Raw genomic sequence first — 18,196 nt, 5'->3', positions numbered from 1 at the left:
GTTTATAAAATGCAATTATATCTACGACCATTTTATAACATCCTTAGACAACAAAATAATTTTGAATGGAACACAGAACATCAAACACGATTTGAAGAAATAAAGAAACTTTTAACTGAACAAATTTCAAACACAATTCCAGATTCAAATCAACCATTTTATGCAATGTGCGATGCTTCGAACTTTGGCATCGGTGCAGCACTATTACAATCACATAATGGTACAAATAAAATGAACCTCATATCAGCAAATTCTCGATTATTCACTCAAGCAGAGCTACGACTCTCAACTCTAATGAGAGAATGTACAGCCATAATATATACACTGACAGAATATGAATTTCTGATACTTGGATCAAAACATCCCACAGTTCTATTCACAGATCATAAACCAATCATCTTTCTTTTTACACAAAAGTCTAATCCAAACCACCGAGTTTACAGATTTCAACTAATTCTAATGAAATTTCCAAACTTACATATAGTTTGGACTGCAGGAAAAAATCTTGCATTACCAGACACCTTAAGTCGAAATACACCACCTGAATTACTTACACGAAAAACAACAGTTGAAATACCCAAAAACATAAAATTCTACCTTGCAGAAAACGAAACATCACCCCGATTGGAATGCAAATATGCAGTAAAAACAGATATTGAACAATCACAAATAAATAATTTACAACATTTCCCACTTTATTTAGATTGTCAAAATAATCATTATGAAGTTGATCTACTAGGAACATCAACTTTCAAACCAATCCCATATTCTCAATGGATAAAAAATAACACCCAACAAAAACGAACAAAACAACACCCACCTAAGAAAGACCATTTTCCACTAATTGAAAAAGAAGATTTAACTGATAAAATAAATTTATCAGGACCACAAACAAATGATTCAAAATACACAATAAATCAAGTTTTTGACCTTCACGACCCACTTGATACAATACCCTTATCTAAATTCGAAATTGAAAACATTTTTCTCCCTCCAACAGAAACGATTACAATTTCAACACTGAAACAATATCAAAATCTTGACCCGATAATTAGACAACTAAAATCATGGCACAAATATAAAACTAAACCTGTCAAAGCAGATTCAACCATTCTAGGAAACAAAACACTCCTCCGATACTTTCGCAAATTTAACAATACAACAATTAACGAAAATACAGACCTTTTAGAGTATAACCTGAATGAATCTACAGTTCCCTGTCTCCCTTTAAGTATGATTCTTATAGCTTTTAATATCTCACATACACAAAATATTAAAGGACACTCTGGATCAGAAAAAACATATTCAAACTTTATACAAAATTTTTACTTCCCAAATGCACCAATTTGGATAAAAGTACTATGCAATGATTGTATAGTATGTCAACTAAATAAACCTTACCCAAATCAAAAACAAATAGCACAAAAACAAGATTTTAAAGGACAAAGCTTGTACTTTAATCATCGTATCTCATTTGATACCAAAGGACCAATTTCACCCTCATCCGAAGGAAACTCCTACATTATGGTAATTGTTGACGCATTTACACATTATGTAGCACTTAACCCAGTACCACATTGTAACGCTTATTACGCTTACACAACACTCTATGAACACTGGATAGCAAAATTCGGACTACCAGAAATTTTAGTTACAGACAACGGTACAGAATTCATAAATAATGAAATTATCACACTATGTCATTTATATAACATTAAACACAAACCACGTACATCTCATGCACCTTGGACAAACGGCTTAGTCGAAGGTATGAACCGTTCATTACAAGAATATATTAGATGTATCATCAACGGAAATGATACAAAATATACCGAATGGTCAGCAGATGTAAAATTATTTCCCTTAGCGTATAATTCACAAATTACGACAACTTTAGGAATGTCACCATACGAAATGGTTTTTAACCAAAAGCCACGCAAACCAATAATGTTTACAGCAAATTCTCATAAAAACGCACAAGGTTATTGTCAACCAAATAAAGACTCAATTTGTTATAACCTACCTTTACATACACACGATGAAGATCATTTTCATCACCCACAAATTCTTAAACTAGCCTCCGGTACACACACCGAATGGATTCTAAATAGAGATAAAAAACACAATGAAATTTATCAAAAAATAACAAAAAAGTTATTACAAAGACAAATCATTAATGAACAAATAAATTCACGCTTTACACCAGCCTCCGATTTAAAAATTGGAACATTTGTTTTAATACCTAATTTTAATACTCAAAAAGGAATTTCTAAAAAATTACAACCCCTTCGAAAAGGACCATACCAAATAATTGCAAAACCCACTGATGTCACATATAAAATTACCGACTCAAACAAAAAAGAAATCGTTCAACATCGAAACAACCTACTACCTTATTACCCAAAAGAATACGCACTCCGCGAATTAACTCAATTATATTCTTTCACAGGATTAAAAATCATTCAAAATGAACCACATCTGAAAAACACAGAACAAAATGATAACCCCACCGAAAATCAAAACACAAAACCAATCGCCACCAAAAACAATACACAAAACCATAAAGAATCCCCAAAACAAAGAAAAAATAGAAAAATGACCGAACAAATAATACCCCAAGAACAAATCGACAAATCAGAAAATAGAAAAACAACAAGACTCCGAAATCAACCACGTAAAAACTATAAAATATTCATCCCCCAATCTAAAATTTTAAAGAAAGTAGAATTTCAAAAGTAATTTTAACATTATACTTCACTACCTTGAAACCTTCGAAACATTTTTCATTTCCATTTTTCAAAATAACATGCTGACAAGTACGCAATAATTCTAGTTCAAAATAGACCAATAGGATTCATCCAATCCGTCACTTTCTCTAACTGAAACTAAGACCAATTAGACGATTCATATAGAACTCCAGGCACATCTATAACTATAACTTTACGACCTCCAGGTCAAAAATAAGCAAACCACTCCAACTTGACAACTAAAATAAATATCACCATAATACCGTACCCCTCCCTTATCTAATAACCCAAAGATCAACAATATTTCCCCAACTCAGACCACGAATACCCCCAAAGCAAATTTGTTAACTTAGCCTAAAGTAACAAAATGAACATTTTAATTAGCCTAAAGTATAAAAATCTCACCATACCCCGGATCATTTGACAAACAAAAATAAAGAAAAAGACGACCTCCCAATCACCATGAAAATTGCCCCCAACAATTTTTTACAAAACTCAACCCACTTGTCAAAAAACTAATAAATAATCCGACCACACTAGAAAATCGCCTCAAACAGCAAAAAATATTCGACCAAGAGATCATTTCTTAAATGCTCTTCTCTCAATCAGTTACTCAAATACTCATAAATCTTAAACATTTTTTTACAATACTTGAAACCTTTATAATATTTCTTTTTGATATACTTGAATCTTTTCTAATAATCCTAATCATTTTTTGTAACATTTTTTTTAATTTTCTACACTATACTCGAACTATTCCTCCAACTTTCCAAAACCCTTGATTATATCCACAGGTACGATTTATACAACTTGTCTAAATGATACGGACAATTTTCAGTAGAACTGATATTTTTTTATTGTTTGTAATTTTCATAACATTTTTATCATCCCTCATTTTGACAGTATGCAAATGTATAAAGAAAGCAATCATCACATTTGCCCTAGCAACAATTTTCCTAATTATTTTTTTGGAAGAATATTATAATAAACATAAACCTTCCCACTAAAGTAACAATTCAAAAATCCATCAAAAATTGCTACCCAACAGTCACAGAATCAGTCTTCACCGACATCATCCCAAGATAACCCAACACCACCTTCAACTACTCAAAATCCTCAAACATTTTCACGAATTTCTTTTCAAGACAATCCATACACTTTTGAAGAACGACATGCTCGTTTATCTGAACCACTAGAACCAGTTCAACGACAAGCACCTTTAAGTGAACCAACATATAACCTTTACCCAACAATACCACAAGAACTAAGTAGAATACGACATCTTAGTCAAAACCAAAACGCAACAGAAATAAATAGACAAATTATACATCCTCGACGAAATAGAAATTTTCAAACTCCCCGAGTTCATTTTGAAATACCTCAATCACCACCACAAAGCACTCCAGAAAATCCCACTGGTAATACACCAGAAACTCCTACACTTTTTTCACAACGAAGCACTTCAAGCCTACCCTCAGATTACTTAGGTTCAACACCAACATCTGAGCAAATACGTGAAAATCCTTTTAACCCCACAAACCAAACATCACGATTTCCATATTGGACTACACATTCATTCACACAAGGTGAACCAAATTTAGTCAATGACCCCATAGATATTTCTACAGATACAACATCTTCATCATTACCCGAAACATTATCACTTCCATCAACACCATCAATTAGTCAAATTTCACCAACCCCCCTTAACTTAACCTTTCCGAACAATCTCGATGCAAGATATCGAGAACAATCATTAACAAATATTCCTTTAAGATTAGATTGGAATACATTCACAGCACCTCCACCATTATTCGGACAACATCAAGAAAGTAACCGCCTTCATAACTGGGCACTTAATAGATTACAATATCGCCAAGATATTCACAACGATATCCGTGATCACAATATTCAAATACTCCAACAAAACAGTTTACAATTAAAATTTGAAATCACAGTTAAGTTAAATAACATTACTCAACATCCCTATCCATTAAACCCACCTAACATAACAGCTCAATCACTACCACCACCGTTTATAACTACTGAAGTAATATATAAATACGACAGATATACCAAAAACACAATTGGTTACATTACATTTTATAATCCATACTCAGGATTATCATACACATGTATATTCTAAAATTATTAATTTTTCTCCAACTCCTTTTTCTAGTAATCTCAAATCAAAACATAAAATCTTCCCCTCGTACAGGACCACAAGATTTATTAGTAACACATTACGATTGTGAAGAAAATGAACAAAAAACACTACATAAATATGCAATAAATCAAGTATCACAATGCGAAACAGAACCACAAGCTATAGAAACCACAAATGTAATAGCAACACTCTATTCAAAAGCCCGAGCAACAACAGTTACAGGTTATAAATTCACAGCAACATTTTCCGAAAAGAAAGTACATTGTTCACAAGTCTCGAACGGAAACAAAAACCGACTTGACCATGAATCATTCTATCAGAGTAATATAGAACGTCTTTTACATCTCAATCCCGACGATTGTAAAAATGAATTACTTAGACTAAACATCACACAAAATAAAAACTCCGCAAGAAAGTTAGTTAATTTTCAAGTTTTTTCAGACTCTGTACATCAATCACAACTTGAAAGACACCAAGGACATATAAAACTAGACGAAAAATACCCGTATAACGGCGCACACGGACGATTAACCTATGACCTACACGATAAACATTGGATACCACACATTGGTATAAATGACCCATCAAACTGCAAAGCAGACACAAAAAATAAAGGATACCAAGAAATAATGTTTTTCGATTGGAAAATACAACTCGAAAAAATACAACTAACACGAGATTTATCAGATAATACAATGATCTATCAAGGAATCCGATTACCTTGTAAAAATGATCAAGGTTATTGCGACCCTACAACGAGAACACAAGCAACAATTGTTTGGTTCCCCGAAGATACATGTACAACATTTCAAGTAGCAAAAATACACGCTCGTATGATAAAATTTCACGAAAAATATTTTATACAATCAATTCCATATGAACAAGTCCATCCATCACGAAAACTAAGTTCTAATTTTAGAAACATAGACAATATAGAAAATAAATTGACACGTTTTCAAATATATCAAGAAACAGAACTTGCATGTAAATACAGGAATCCACTTCACAGAACACAATACTCTGAAATATTAGTTGAATACGAAAAAGGATTCGACATGACCACTGGAAAAGTAAAAATCGACCCATATGCCACAGGTCATCCTCTAAACGAAGGAACATCCTATATACCAGTTAATTTTGAAAAAAGCAACGGACAATCTGGTGGACATCTAAAACCCCATGACACCAGAAGCACACGCTTACAAGAATTATCACTAATGAATACTACATATTTCGGTAATATCCACTATGATATTCATTTAGATATGAAACTAGATTATACAATTAGCCGAATTTTTCAAGAAATGTCACTCTCCGAATTAGAAACACTACACCAACTATGCGAATTAGAACGAACACAAATATTACAATCACTTGCACTAGCAGTATTAAAAATACCCTATGCAGGATACTTATTATCTGGAAATAGATCAAATTTTTTAGACTATGAAGGAAACATCTTATGGTTTTATACTTGTACTAAAAAAGTATCACCACTATACGTTTTTGAAGATAAACGATGTTATAAAAGAATCCCTATCTTTTATAAGAATAAAGTACATTTCGTGGATACACTTTCACGAAGAACCTATTTCTGGGATACCGCAGTCCCATGTGGATCAGAAACAGCCACAATGTAGTACAACTAAACCCTGATGAAAATAAATATTATCTTCTCACTCCATATCCCACATTAATGCAATCACTCAAAAAATTTTCACCAGAAAGCATTCGCGCTATTGCTCGAAACCCAAATATAGACTTACAATCAATAGGAATCTATTCAAAATCAGATATTCAACATCACATTAGAACACAACAATTCCAAGAATTATTAACACAAATGGACACTATACAAAGACAATCAATAGACCAAAATTTACGCAAACTTGCAGAAACCGCAGGATTTGCCGATATCTACACGCAAGACTATAGCGGATATTTTAAAGACATTAAAGATTATATATATCTAAACGGTGAAAAATACCGTCCCCAAGATATATCACCAATTAACATTTTTAGCTTTGTTACACTCAAAAATGAGATCCTCGATTTTCTAGGATGGCCCTACTACATCTTAGAAAAATTGACTATTTTATACGCAATGTTTAACTTTATTGGATTTCTTTTCTCACTTTTAAAAGGAATCTACAACACATGTGCTATACACACACAAGTAAACAGACAAGCAAGTGTAGCACGCATACTATTTGCAGGATTTTTTGGAATCTTTTCTACATCTATAAACAAAATTCTTTTAGACGCACAAATAAAAGAATATAACACAAAAATAGCAACACGACAAAATACATACGACGAAGAACATAACAATGTAGACATAACGCCAACGGCACCACAATTACCACCCCTACCAAATAACCATCCACTATCCCTAGTCCCACGAAATTTTCGAAATTTAGCCATCACACATAATCCAAATTTTCGACTCACCACATCACAAAGTCCCATTCAACATATAATGACACACCAGTCACAAGATGATAATACTTATGAACAAATTATTGAACAACCCCATACCACCGCTTTTCAGTCTCAAAATAATCATTTTTTTAGCCCACGATGAGCCGCCAACTTGGATCACTACACCGATCGAATTCCCACCCAACCAATCTTACCTCCCCAATCCCAATAATACCACTTTTCGCTTTTCCGCCACCCGATTTTCCATCTAGTAATGTAACATCAGGCATGAATTCCGACACTAATTCACACATCTCAGTTTTATATTCCATCTCACAACTCAATAACCCGAATATTGAAACCCCCGATGAATTTGCCGACTCAGAACCATCCCCATCCAATAATTTTCATAACTCTTCTAAATTTTCTCAACCCCCTTTTCAACCCATATTATCCAATGACCCTGACCCAATCACTCCCACACCCTCTTATGCTTCCCAAGTTACCCCAACCTACTCCTCCTACCATTCTGACCAATCATCTCATTCTCCAGACACCCCCCGAATCTCCCCAGAGCTAGATAATTTTATTACCCTCCAACAACAACCCTACCACCTTAATACCCCAACCGTAAACCAAATCTCCTCCACTATAAATTCATCCAATCCCCCTACACCCTCTTCAAATTATACAATCATTAGCACCATCATCCACATCAACTGAATCTTCACTCAACACTAATAGAGCTTACCGCACTTTTAAAAGAAAGTTCCCCAACCATCCTTTCCCAGCAAAACCAGGAACAGCCCGTGAATACATCAACCATCCCAAGCATACTAACACAAAAGAATTTTTAGCCATCACCTTACCCTCATTTCCACAATACACCTTAAACACCCCCCACGACACTAACGAAACACGCAACTTTGTAGATGAATACGTTTTAATGCCCACTCTCTCTTGGACCTCATATTATCATTTTACTAACCCTCTTTGCTTACCTTTATCTAACACTCACATCGATATAGAGCGAAATACGGACATGCTATATCGACTCACTACACCACTAACCGCTAGACAATTTACTTACGTTGGATATAAAAAATCACTAAAAACACACACTGCACCTAGAGCTAACGAATATACACTCGAATACTATGATCACAACATCATCAGAGCTAACCAAGATCAATTCTTAGACGACGATCGCTTCGCTAATCCACAAATTACCGAAAAATTTTTCATCAAGACACCATATATATTTACACTAAACATCTTCGACCGCAAGTTTGATCACATTATTTCAGAAGCACTAACAGACACACAAGCATACGAAAGTTTTAAAGAACGCTTCCAAATATTTTCACTAACCTTTCATTTCCTTGCACCACACGAAAGAGATTTACACTGCTCACACGATATTATGTTGCGCACTAAACAAACCCACACATATAGTTATTACCGCTTCATCCAAAATCACTTTGACCTACACAAACCCTCTAGACAACCACACCATCGCTTTCAATTCATTAATTCCAAATACACTTCACCATTTTTCCTAAATTTCACATATTGCATTAAAGATACTAACCTTCATGGTATTCTTCGCAATTATGATCCCATAACCCAAATGTACATCTTCTGTCCCATCACCAAGACCTTCAACGCCGAAGAATCCCGACCCTTCCTTATCCCGCACGAGTTTGTACAACCTATAGAAATCCCAATTTTAGAATTCATCCACAACACTAAATTCAATCACAAATTATATAATCTAATCCAAAACACACCTTATGAGTTTGCAGTTGGCACTGAAGAACTAACCACTATCAAGGCACTCCAATTGCTTTGGCCACTGCTTCAGACTAAAAATATCATCCGCATCTTAGCTAAACTACTAACAACTTCCGATCTCATCCACGACATCTTCCCCCACGGTTTTTTCCCCGACGACTAACAGGTAAGTATGAATTAAATGAATATTACTAACTAATTAAAATATTAAAAACTCACCATTCTTTATCCATGTTTTCTTTAGATTTTTAGTCTTCATCCGACGATCACCTACAAAAACCACAAAAAACAAATAAAGATCGCAAATTTCATCAAACAGATTTCAACAATTCTATTAATCTCTTACACTTATAAATTTATAAATTTAATACCAATGCAGTAAATTCATTTCTAAAATTTTCCCCACAAGCAGTAAATCTAATTATGATGAAAATTTGTAACTTAAAATTCCCCCATAACTAGCAGTAAATTTCCAAATTCTATGCAGTAAATTAATAAAATGCAAATGCAGTACTAACCTTTTGATATTTTCATTCATTCGCACAGAAATTCTATCCACACTCGCACAGCTCGCCCACGAAGAATTGTTTAAAATAATGAATTTCAGTTTCAAGTTTTCACACTCAACAACTCTAACATATAATAACATGTTTCAAACCTTCCTTTAACCCGGTTGGAAAGGAATCATATACTAAACAAAACTAACCAACGCAGCTTACTAAATACCACAAATCATAGAATAACAGCATGACTAAGAAAAGGAAACCAACGGTACCCAAACCGGATTAACCCAGTTTAAAACTGGATAATTTATTCTTTTGAAGACTATTATAAAGTCTAAGAAAGAAATAATAAAACACAAAAAAGTCGAAAGACAAACCCATACCACAAACAATTTGATTTTTGGAAAAAGGACATAACCAACAAGACATAAGAAAAACCACAACAAACCCAACATAAAACGTTGTCACATAACAGGACCCCTCACAAAAACCGCATGAAATCATACTCCCACTCCTGGCCTAACCCACCAGGAAGGACGTCCTGAGCATGCTCTATAGCCGGCCTAACCCACCGTGCTACATCCACGCTTTGTGACCACACCTCTATTTTTAATAAGAGCTACTCAAGTGTGAGTAACTCTTCAAAATAACCGAACTGAAACAAAAAGCTTTTGTGAAAACAACTAACAAAAATCATAATTAAAAAATATTAAACTAATAAATGTTTTATAAAATGTAAATTACATTATGTAATACATAGATCAGAATACAACACCAAGGACGAACATCTAAAGACAAAACGACCCCACTACACTCGAGAGAGAATGACCAACCACAATCGATATGCCACTCACAATCACAACTCAAAGGATTTAGAGTACGACTTGACTTCGCAGAAAAGGACTTCATTGAACTAGACCAATGACCACCTCGATGTTCAAGTATACGTACAGATCCGAGTAACCAGGCATCCCCTCCACGCACAATCTCCACGCCATTCCCAAACTAGATCAGACACAAAAGAAGTTCTCCACACAGAACAGAAAAACCTGACATAGCAAACCATTCTGAAATCAGATTTGAATTTGTTGCAAAGACTTAGTCGTTGTCACTAGAAGACACAACGTCTTATGTCATCTAACTCCAGCTTCCTGGAACTTCTTTAACAAAAAGGAAACAAAAGAAATATGATGTTCGCCAAACACCAACGTCCATCATCCATCCTTCGAATTGCAGAAGAACCATTCTAAAAAACTCTGTAAAACCCGGATGGGTGGAACCTGATCTAAACTACATTTTATGATTGGATAATTTAGATATTTTACCAATGTAAAGTATTTAATATTAACCAATCATGATCCATCAAACTAACAACCCACTTATTTGTAAGTGCTGAAGTTACTTGTAATTTCAGCACCAGAGAGATTTGAATTTAACTTAGAAATTAGTTGGACTCTCCCGAGCACTTCAGCAGCCGCAATAAACCAGTATACCCTAGATCTATTGAGCCTAGCAGAGACTAGTTAAACAACCTGAGACTAGATAGTATAAGAGTAAGATTAGGATCGGTATTAGACTAAGAAGTTGCACGAATCTATCCGGCCGAAAATAAGATAGCGTGACGAGCAGACGGTGTACCCTATCCGAAATTACTCTATGAGTTAACCAACTCGGTCCTAACTCAGAACTTGAAAACACATCTTTGATCCAAAGGGTATCTGCTCAAGAATTGTTTCCGTTGTTGCGGCTTCATTGGTTTTTTATGCTAATTTACCAATCAAGTGTCTTCCTTGGCATGCTTTTCTTAGAATGAACTTTATTCAAGACAAAAAAAGACAAATATGTAGAAAATTTTGGTACATTTGTTTTGTTTGCCATTTTTTTCGGATTTCGTCTTATTTTCTGTCGGTTAATTTGGCATGCTATTTTTATTCTGTCGCTACGCTGTAATGCTTCGCTTCTGTGAGTTAATGTATCAACCATGAAAGTAGCTATAAAAGTTGAACAACGAGATAAATATTTAATCTTTTGATCCTGTTAATTTCATCAAAAAAGTGTCAATCATAAATTTTGTTTCAAAATTCTGAGAGCTTTAAGGCTGTCTATTATTTTAAATTCGAAAATTGAAGTTTTTTCAAAAACAAGACAGTATCTATTTGTGCTTCCTTGCATTCATGGACACGTTTCCAACTGTCCTTTCGTTGGTTATGTTCTTTGAAATGAAAGGAAGTAGGACTGAATAGTTTATTAATTTCTTCTATCGCTGTTATTTTTTGATGACTTCGTGGTTGATCTATGTTACGCTGTAATGGTGTTATGTTTGTGTGTGTGTTTGTAGTTGGTGGACTGGATGTAACGAGCAGTGTGTTCGGACTGTTTCCCCGTCCTTACGGCAGAAGTGCGAAGAGCACACTTATGAGCAAAGTGAGGGCCAGGTTCCGGTTGCTGGGCAAGCTGCTGGCCAGGGCCTTGATGGACAACCGCACTCTGGACCTGTCTCTGGGAGAGCCATTCTACAAGTGGCTCCTCCTCGGCCAACAGTGCTGCCTGAATGCAGACGATCTGCGTCTGGTCGATCCGGATCTGCACCGCATATTCTGTCGATTTCAACAGCTGGTGGAGCGCAAGAAACAGCTGGAAGCAGACACTTCTCTCGTTAGTAGAAAGAGAAACACACATTCAGTAGTTGATTGAGCATATATTTTTTAGTTCAAAAAAGCAAAGAACTGGTTCGCAAAGTTATTTTAATTGGTGGTCAATCAACCGTACAAGATCAAATCACAATGGACTGTGAAAAATGCGGATTCAATATCTTTAATTCACTGAACTTAAATTGACTCGTTTATTCTTTTAACGGTTAACCACAGTGAATCCAAACATCGCAGACTAAACTTAAGGTTGACAGGTATTAATTAATTAGTAGCCGCACCAGACACATAGCTAACCAATGGCGCCAACACGTAATATATGATTAGATACTATATATGACATTCCCTCAACAATCAATTTTCAAACAACTGTTTTAAAATTATCCAACGGAAATGTTTGAGTTTTAGACCAGCGATAGTCCACCCTCTCCCTGGGCATGAGTTTTAGTTTAACAAGTTTCTTGAGTTTCCTTTTTCACTCCCTCTTTCAAATGTGCCTTCCTGCTCAATTAGTGTCCCGCTCTCTGTCTTCCTCTCCTTTGGATGTTCTCGCTTTCAATATACTATCTATCATAACTCCGCCGAATTTAGATACCGCCGTCCGCTTCCTGGTACTTTTCCGTGATCCTGTTCCATCTTCTGATTCTTGACTCGAGTATGATACGAGACGTAAGCGTCGTACTCGTTCCCCTTTCTTTTTAGGATGTTTCCCCCCTCGTCCTTCGTTACTCAAATTTGGGGCACTCCCCCCTTGCTCGTTGCTCATAGTCTGGACCTCCGTGTCCACCCCCTGGGATTTTCCAGCTCCGCTTCCTTCGGATAAGTTTGGTCTTCCAATTCCGTCTTCTACATCGTTTGGTTCATTTCCTTCCACATCTCGCCCTGGTGCTATTGTTGAGTTCCCTGCGTGTTTGGAAATTGTTATTGGCTCGTACTCCGAGTCCGAATCGTCCTCCTCCGCTGGTGAAAATTCTCGCACTCTGTTATCAGCCGTACTCTGTGCGCTTGCTTTACTCTGTGTGCTCGTCCCCGCCGCCTGTTCGTTCGCTGCTCGCTTTAGTTCCGCCCGACGTTGCAATGCACTCATAGCTGGGAGTGGTAGTGTTAGCTTACTCGCGGTAGTTGGCGCGTTCGATTTGATGGCTTTCTCGGCAACCCCACTTTTCCTAAGTACAGAGCCATTTGCTAGAGTTATAGTGTGCTTAGATTCGCGAATTACTTTTTGGTTTATGGGTCTATACCTTTTATTGCTATCCTTGAGTCGTTGGAACAACAGTTCGGTCCGTTTACTTGGCTGTTTAGACTTTCCCCCACAAGCCTGTTTCCCGTCCCCGTCAGCCATTGGTGTTCCATCCGCCGCCGAAACTAGTTGATTTTGCGTCAGTCGCCTAGGGTGATTCATATGATCGACATCAAACTCCACGTCGGATCGTTCTTCCCAATCCGTTGCCATGGGTTGGATGTTCCTCGGAGCTCTGGGGTCAGTAGAATCTAAATAGGCAGATTTTTGTTTCAACACTCTGGCCCAGTTTAGGTTTTGCAGGGTTGGCTTTTTCGTAAGATTTCGCAGTACCGTATTGGCTTCTCTGCCGTGATGAGCCTCAAACGGCGATATTTTGAGAGTAGCATTTGGGGCAAATCTTAGAGCACTCAAGGCTCGTTCTATCATTGATTCTAAGTTTCCACTATCTTTTTCTTTAGCGTAAGTTAAGACAAAGTTTTTCAGACTGCCAATGGTACGTTCGACACACCCGGTGGCGCGATGATCATTCACGGGTGAATAAATTATTTCAATTCCTTCGGAATTGCAAAATGATTTAACTGCATTCGATGTGAAACTTGTACCTTGATCCATAAAAATTTTCCTAGGAACACCATGTTGAGATATGTATTGTTTAATGAACTTAAGGACCTTGTCGCTTTTATTATTTCCGCAGATCATTGCAGAGGGCCAACGTGAGAATCGGTCAACCGCTACCAAGACATATTTACTTGATTCATTTAAATATCTAATTGGACCCCAAAAATCAAGCTGTAGGCATTCGTTCGGCTCGCGTGGTTCATAGATCTTCCCAACATCACCTTTGGCGCATAATGGTTTAAGGCTTTTACCTGCATCGGTGCATTCCTTGCATCCATCCGCAGCTGCGACTAAACTCCGGTGGAGATAGGGAAACCAGACATCCCTCGCAGCGTCGAACATACTCGAGCGCCCATGGTGAAACGCATGTATCCGATTAACCACAGCCTTCCTGAGTGGTATGGGGATGACGAGTCGTTCGTCCATCCACAGACAATTTTCCCGCACGTGGAAATCATGTGTGTGCTGTCCGAGGTAGGCACCCATTGCTCTGACCTTCTTTTCCAAATCCGGGTCCTTACTCTCCACCAGTTCTTTTATTGCGCGCATCTGGGGGTCCCCTTTATAGTTCGCTTCCACGAGCTTCAGGTTGAATAACTCCGGCAGTGCACTGCTTTTGCGGACTATCTTGCAGTCCCGGGGGATTACTGACATGATGACGTTCCCTCCTGCTGGGTATGCCGCCGGAAAAATTTCACCTCCGAATGCCGAAGGAATGGAGATGACTGTGTTGCATCGAATGTCCCTGGTGTGATGCGTCTCCGCCTCCAATCGTGCATCCACAATCTCCACCTCGCTGCTACTGCCGCTCGTTATTTCTGGATGTTTCAACAGTAATTTATTTAATTTCTTCAAATTAAGTGATGTCATTGTAGATATGTGTATTTTGTTAGATCGATAACTTGTTTTGTTAAATAGAGGACTACTGTTTACTGTGGAATTAATATCAGACTCACGTAGTTTACATTCGGTGATTGACTTTACTACTTTTGCGCTTTCCCGGTCATTACACTCAGCTATTCGTTTTAGTGGCTTCTGATTGGTCAACCGATGGTCACGCGTTTTGACGCCCTCTTCCGGTGGAATGTTAACTTTATCGTTTCCAACTTGAGTATCTTTAGCTGAAACAATTGATTCCTTTGATGCTTTGATGATCCCTTTATTGGTATCAATATATCCGAGTGAATTGGTAATTGATTTCAATTTTGCCACTGTGAAAGTGTTATCATAAAGACTAACTTTCGTGGCTTCCCCCACCGGATGCCTTGAAAGGTAATCCGCCAGGCCAATTTTAGCCCCAGGCATGTGTTCAATGACAAAATCAAAGGGGATAATTCTATCAATCCAGCGAGTTAATCGACTGAACATAGTCTTGTTTCTCTTATTGTTCCCATTCAATAAAGATAGCAAAGCCTTATGATCTGTCACCACAGTAAATTTCCGCCCGAAAATATAATTTCTGAAGTATTCGGAGCCCCAAACTACGGCCAGCATTTCTAGCTCATTCGTCGAATATTTCTTTTCGGCCGCATTTAAAAACCGGGACGCAAATGATATTGGTCGCCAACCCTCGGTGCCTAGTTGTTCAAGTACCGCCCCCAAACCGTTATGGCTTGCGTCGCACACGATACGTATGTCCTTATGTACATCGAAGTGCTTAAGTTCGACAATGTTCGCTACTTGTTTCTTAATCGATTCGAACGCTGTTTGGCAGTCAATTGTCCAGAGGAATTCGTTCTTCTTACTTAGAAGTGGACGTAGAGGCGCCGAAGTTTCCGCTAACGCCGGTAAATATTTGTGAAGACTATGGATTGACCCCATGAACGATTTCAACTGAGAGAGCGTTTTCGGGGCGGTTAATTTGTCAATTGGATCTGTTTTCCGCACCATTGGTGTAATCCCTGATTTCGTAATCCGGTGGCCTAACCACTCGCAAGTATTATTCGCAAATTGACATTTTTCTAGCTTCAAAGCCATATTTTCTTTATCGAGTTTCATTAAAATCTTCTCCACTAAAGCGATATGTTCGATCTTGGTACCTTTCGAAATTACTAATATATCATCAATGAACGCATGCGCGCACGGAAATTCAGCCAGAATGGCATCCATGACCCGTTGAAATTCCGCCGGCATGGTTGTCAATCCGTAGAATCCTGTTTTGAATCGATATGTACCGGTAGAACGGCCTCCCACCAATGAAAAATTGCAATGTTTACTAGTGTTTTCGTTTAAAGGAAGTTGACCGTATGCGTACGTGAGGTCCATCGTTGTAAAAAAAACATCCCCCTGTTTGCGTTCGCTGATAGTTTGCCCTACGATGTCCATTAGTTCTTCAATATTGGGCATTTGGTATTTATTCTTATGCACTTGTTTGTTTAGTTCTCTAGATTCCAGTGCAAGTTTAACAGAACCGTCCTTTTTCACGGTGATGACAATAGGTGAAACAAAATATTTGTCTGAACATTCTTCCAACTTTTGGATATGACCCTGTCCCAACAGTTTTTCAATCTCCTTATCGACTTTTTCCTGTAATGTTATAGGTACTCGCCTACCTTTTTGTTGAATTGGAGTTAGGTTTTTGAAGAAATCTGCCTGCACCTTATAATTTCGAATGCGTCCTACCCTGTGAAAAAGATGTTGAAATTGCTTACAGAAATGTGTCTGCCACTAATCCAGGTCATTGTCCATCGCCACAGTTCCTTCCGTGGTATGTATGCTTTTCACCCCTTCTGTCGATGGTGCTTGTACCAGCATCAGTCCTAGTGAGGGCATTAAATCCCTGCCAATAATAGACGGTCGGCACCCTCCGATGACGTTTATATCCGACGAACAAGTCCATCCATTGGAATGAAGCGTGACTTGCATCTTGCCCAGAAATTTTAACGGATTGTTTCCGTAATCGCGGAATTGGTCGTCTTGTGGATTCAGCGGTTTCAATTGTACGTTGACTGTCCCCAGGGTACGTTTTAGTTCCCCAATAGTGAAGATGGATATTGGCGAACCACTGTCAATCCAGGCCTGAGTTGCTTTGCCGTTGATTCTTAAGGCTAGTTTGGCCCCCGCGACTTTTAGTTCAGTTTCCTCCTTCCGCCGAATTGACATAACCACATACTCCGTCGAACTATCCGAATCCCATCCATGTGCCGGTTTCTTTGAATCAGTCACCCATCCGACAGAACTTCCGTAATTGGATGCACTCTCCTCCGGATAATCTTGGGTAGTCCCGCCATTGGTGTCATCCTCATTTATCATGCCTACGCGACCCCTATTCGCCGATCGACGTCCTCTACAAGTTCGCTCATAGTGTCCCATTTTCTTGCAAAAGTTGCAGGTTACATTTCTTGCTGGGCACTTTGGAATGTGGTCCGGGGTAAAACCACTCTGGTCGCAATTGTAGCACTTGCGATCTGCTGCTCCTCCGCGGCCCCTTGTGCCGCCCCTGCCAAATCCACGTCCGCCTCTTTGGAATGGACGACGGTACCCTCCTCTAATTGCGCTTATAGGCTCCGCTTTAATTTGTAGTGAACCCGCTGGTGCCGCAGTAAGTCCCCCACCGGATACTTTATACGACTTTGCGTATTTGTCCCCCCGTTCATATGACAAAGCAATCCGGTAGACCTCATCTGGTGTCTTAGTTGAACGGCATAGCTCCGTTTGAGCTTCCTTGTTGGACATATTTACTATGAATACATCACGTAACACCCGTCGTTCCAATGTTCCCAGTGAGCATCTAGCGGCTAGTCCACTCAAAACGGAGTGAAATTCTTCTGGCGTTTCCCCGTCACGTTGTTTCCGAGATAGTAGCTGGTACGTCTCGAATGTTTCGTTTCTTTCCTTGCGGAAAACACTCTCAAATTCATCCAAAACCCGTGGATATCGGGTAGTCGCCAGGTCCAGATGGGGCTTCCGGTTATGTAATTCGTCCTGTCCACGTTCCCCCAAACACAAATAGAGGTTAGAAATCAGTGTCTGCTCTGCTTCCACTCGATTTTTCCCATTCACCTCCTCTGGCAGACCGGTAATTTGCGCCTCAGTGAGCGTATTAGCAAAATAAA

General features: G+C 38.1%; 1 protein-coding gene across 1 annotated transcript in view; it reads left to right on the top strand.

Moving 5' to 3' along the window:
- The window catches only part of LOC134853223 (E3 ubiquitin-protein ligase TRIP12-like), a 92,598-nt gene that overhangs the window by 48,443 nt on the left and 25,959 nt on the right, over positions 1-18,196 (top strand). Inside the window, exon 17 of the mRNA XM_063869184.1 lies at positions 11,971-12,287. Within this exon, the coding sequence (XP_063725254.1) occupies positions 11,971-12,287 (317 nt within the window). The remainder of the gene's footprint in view (positions 1-11,970; positions 12,288-18,196) is intronic.

The sequence above is a fragment of the Symsagittifera roscoffensis genome, chromosome 8, assembly GCF_963678635.1.
Source record: "Symsagittifera roscoffensis chromosome 8, txSymRosc1.1, whole genome shotgun sequence".
In the NCBI taxonomy this organism is placed as follows: Eukaryota; Metazoa; Xenacoelomorpha; order Acoela; family Convolutidae; genus Symsagittifera; species Symsagittifera roscoffensis.
This window is presented reverse-complemented; position numbering and strand designations above follow the sequence as displayed.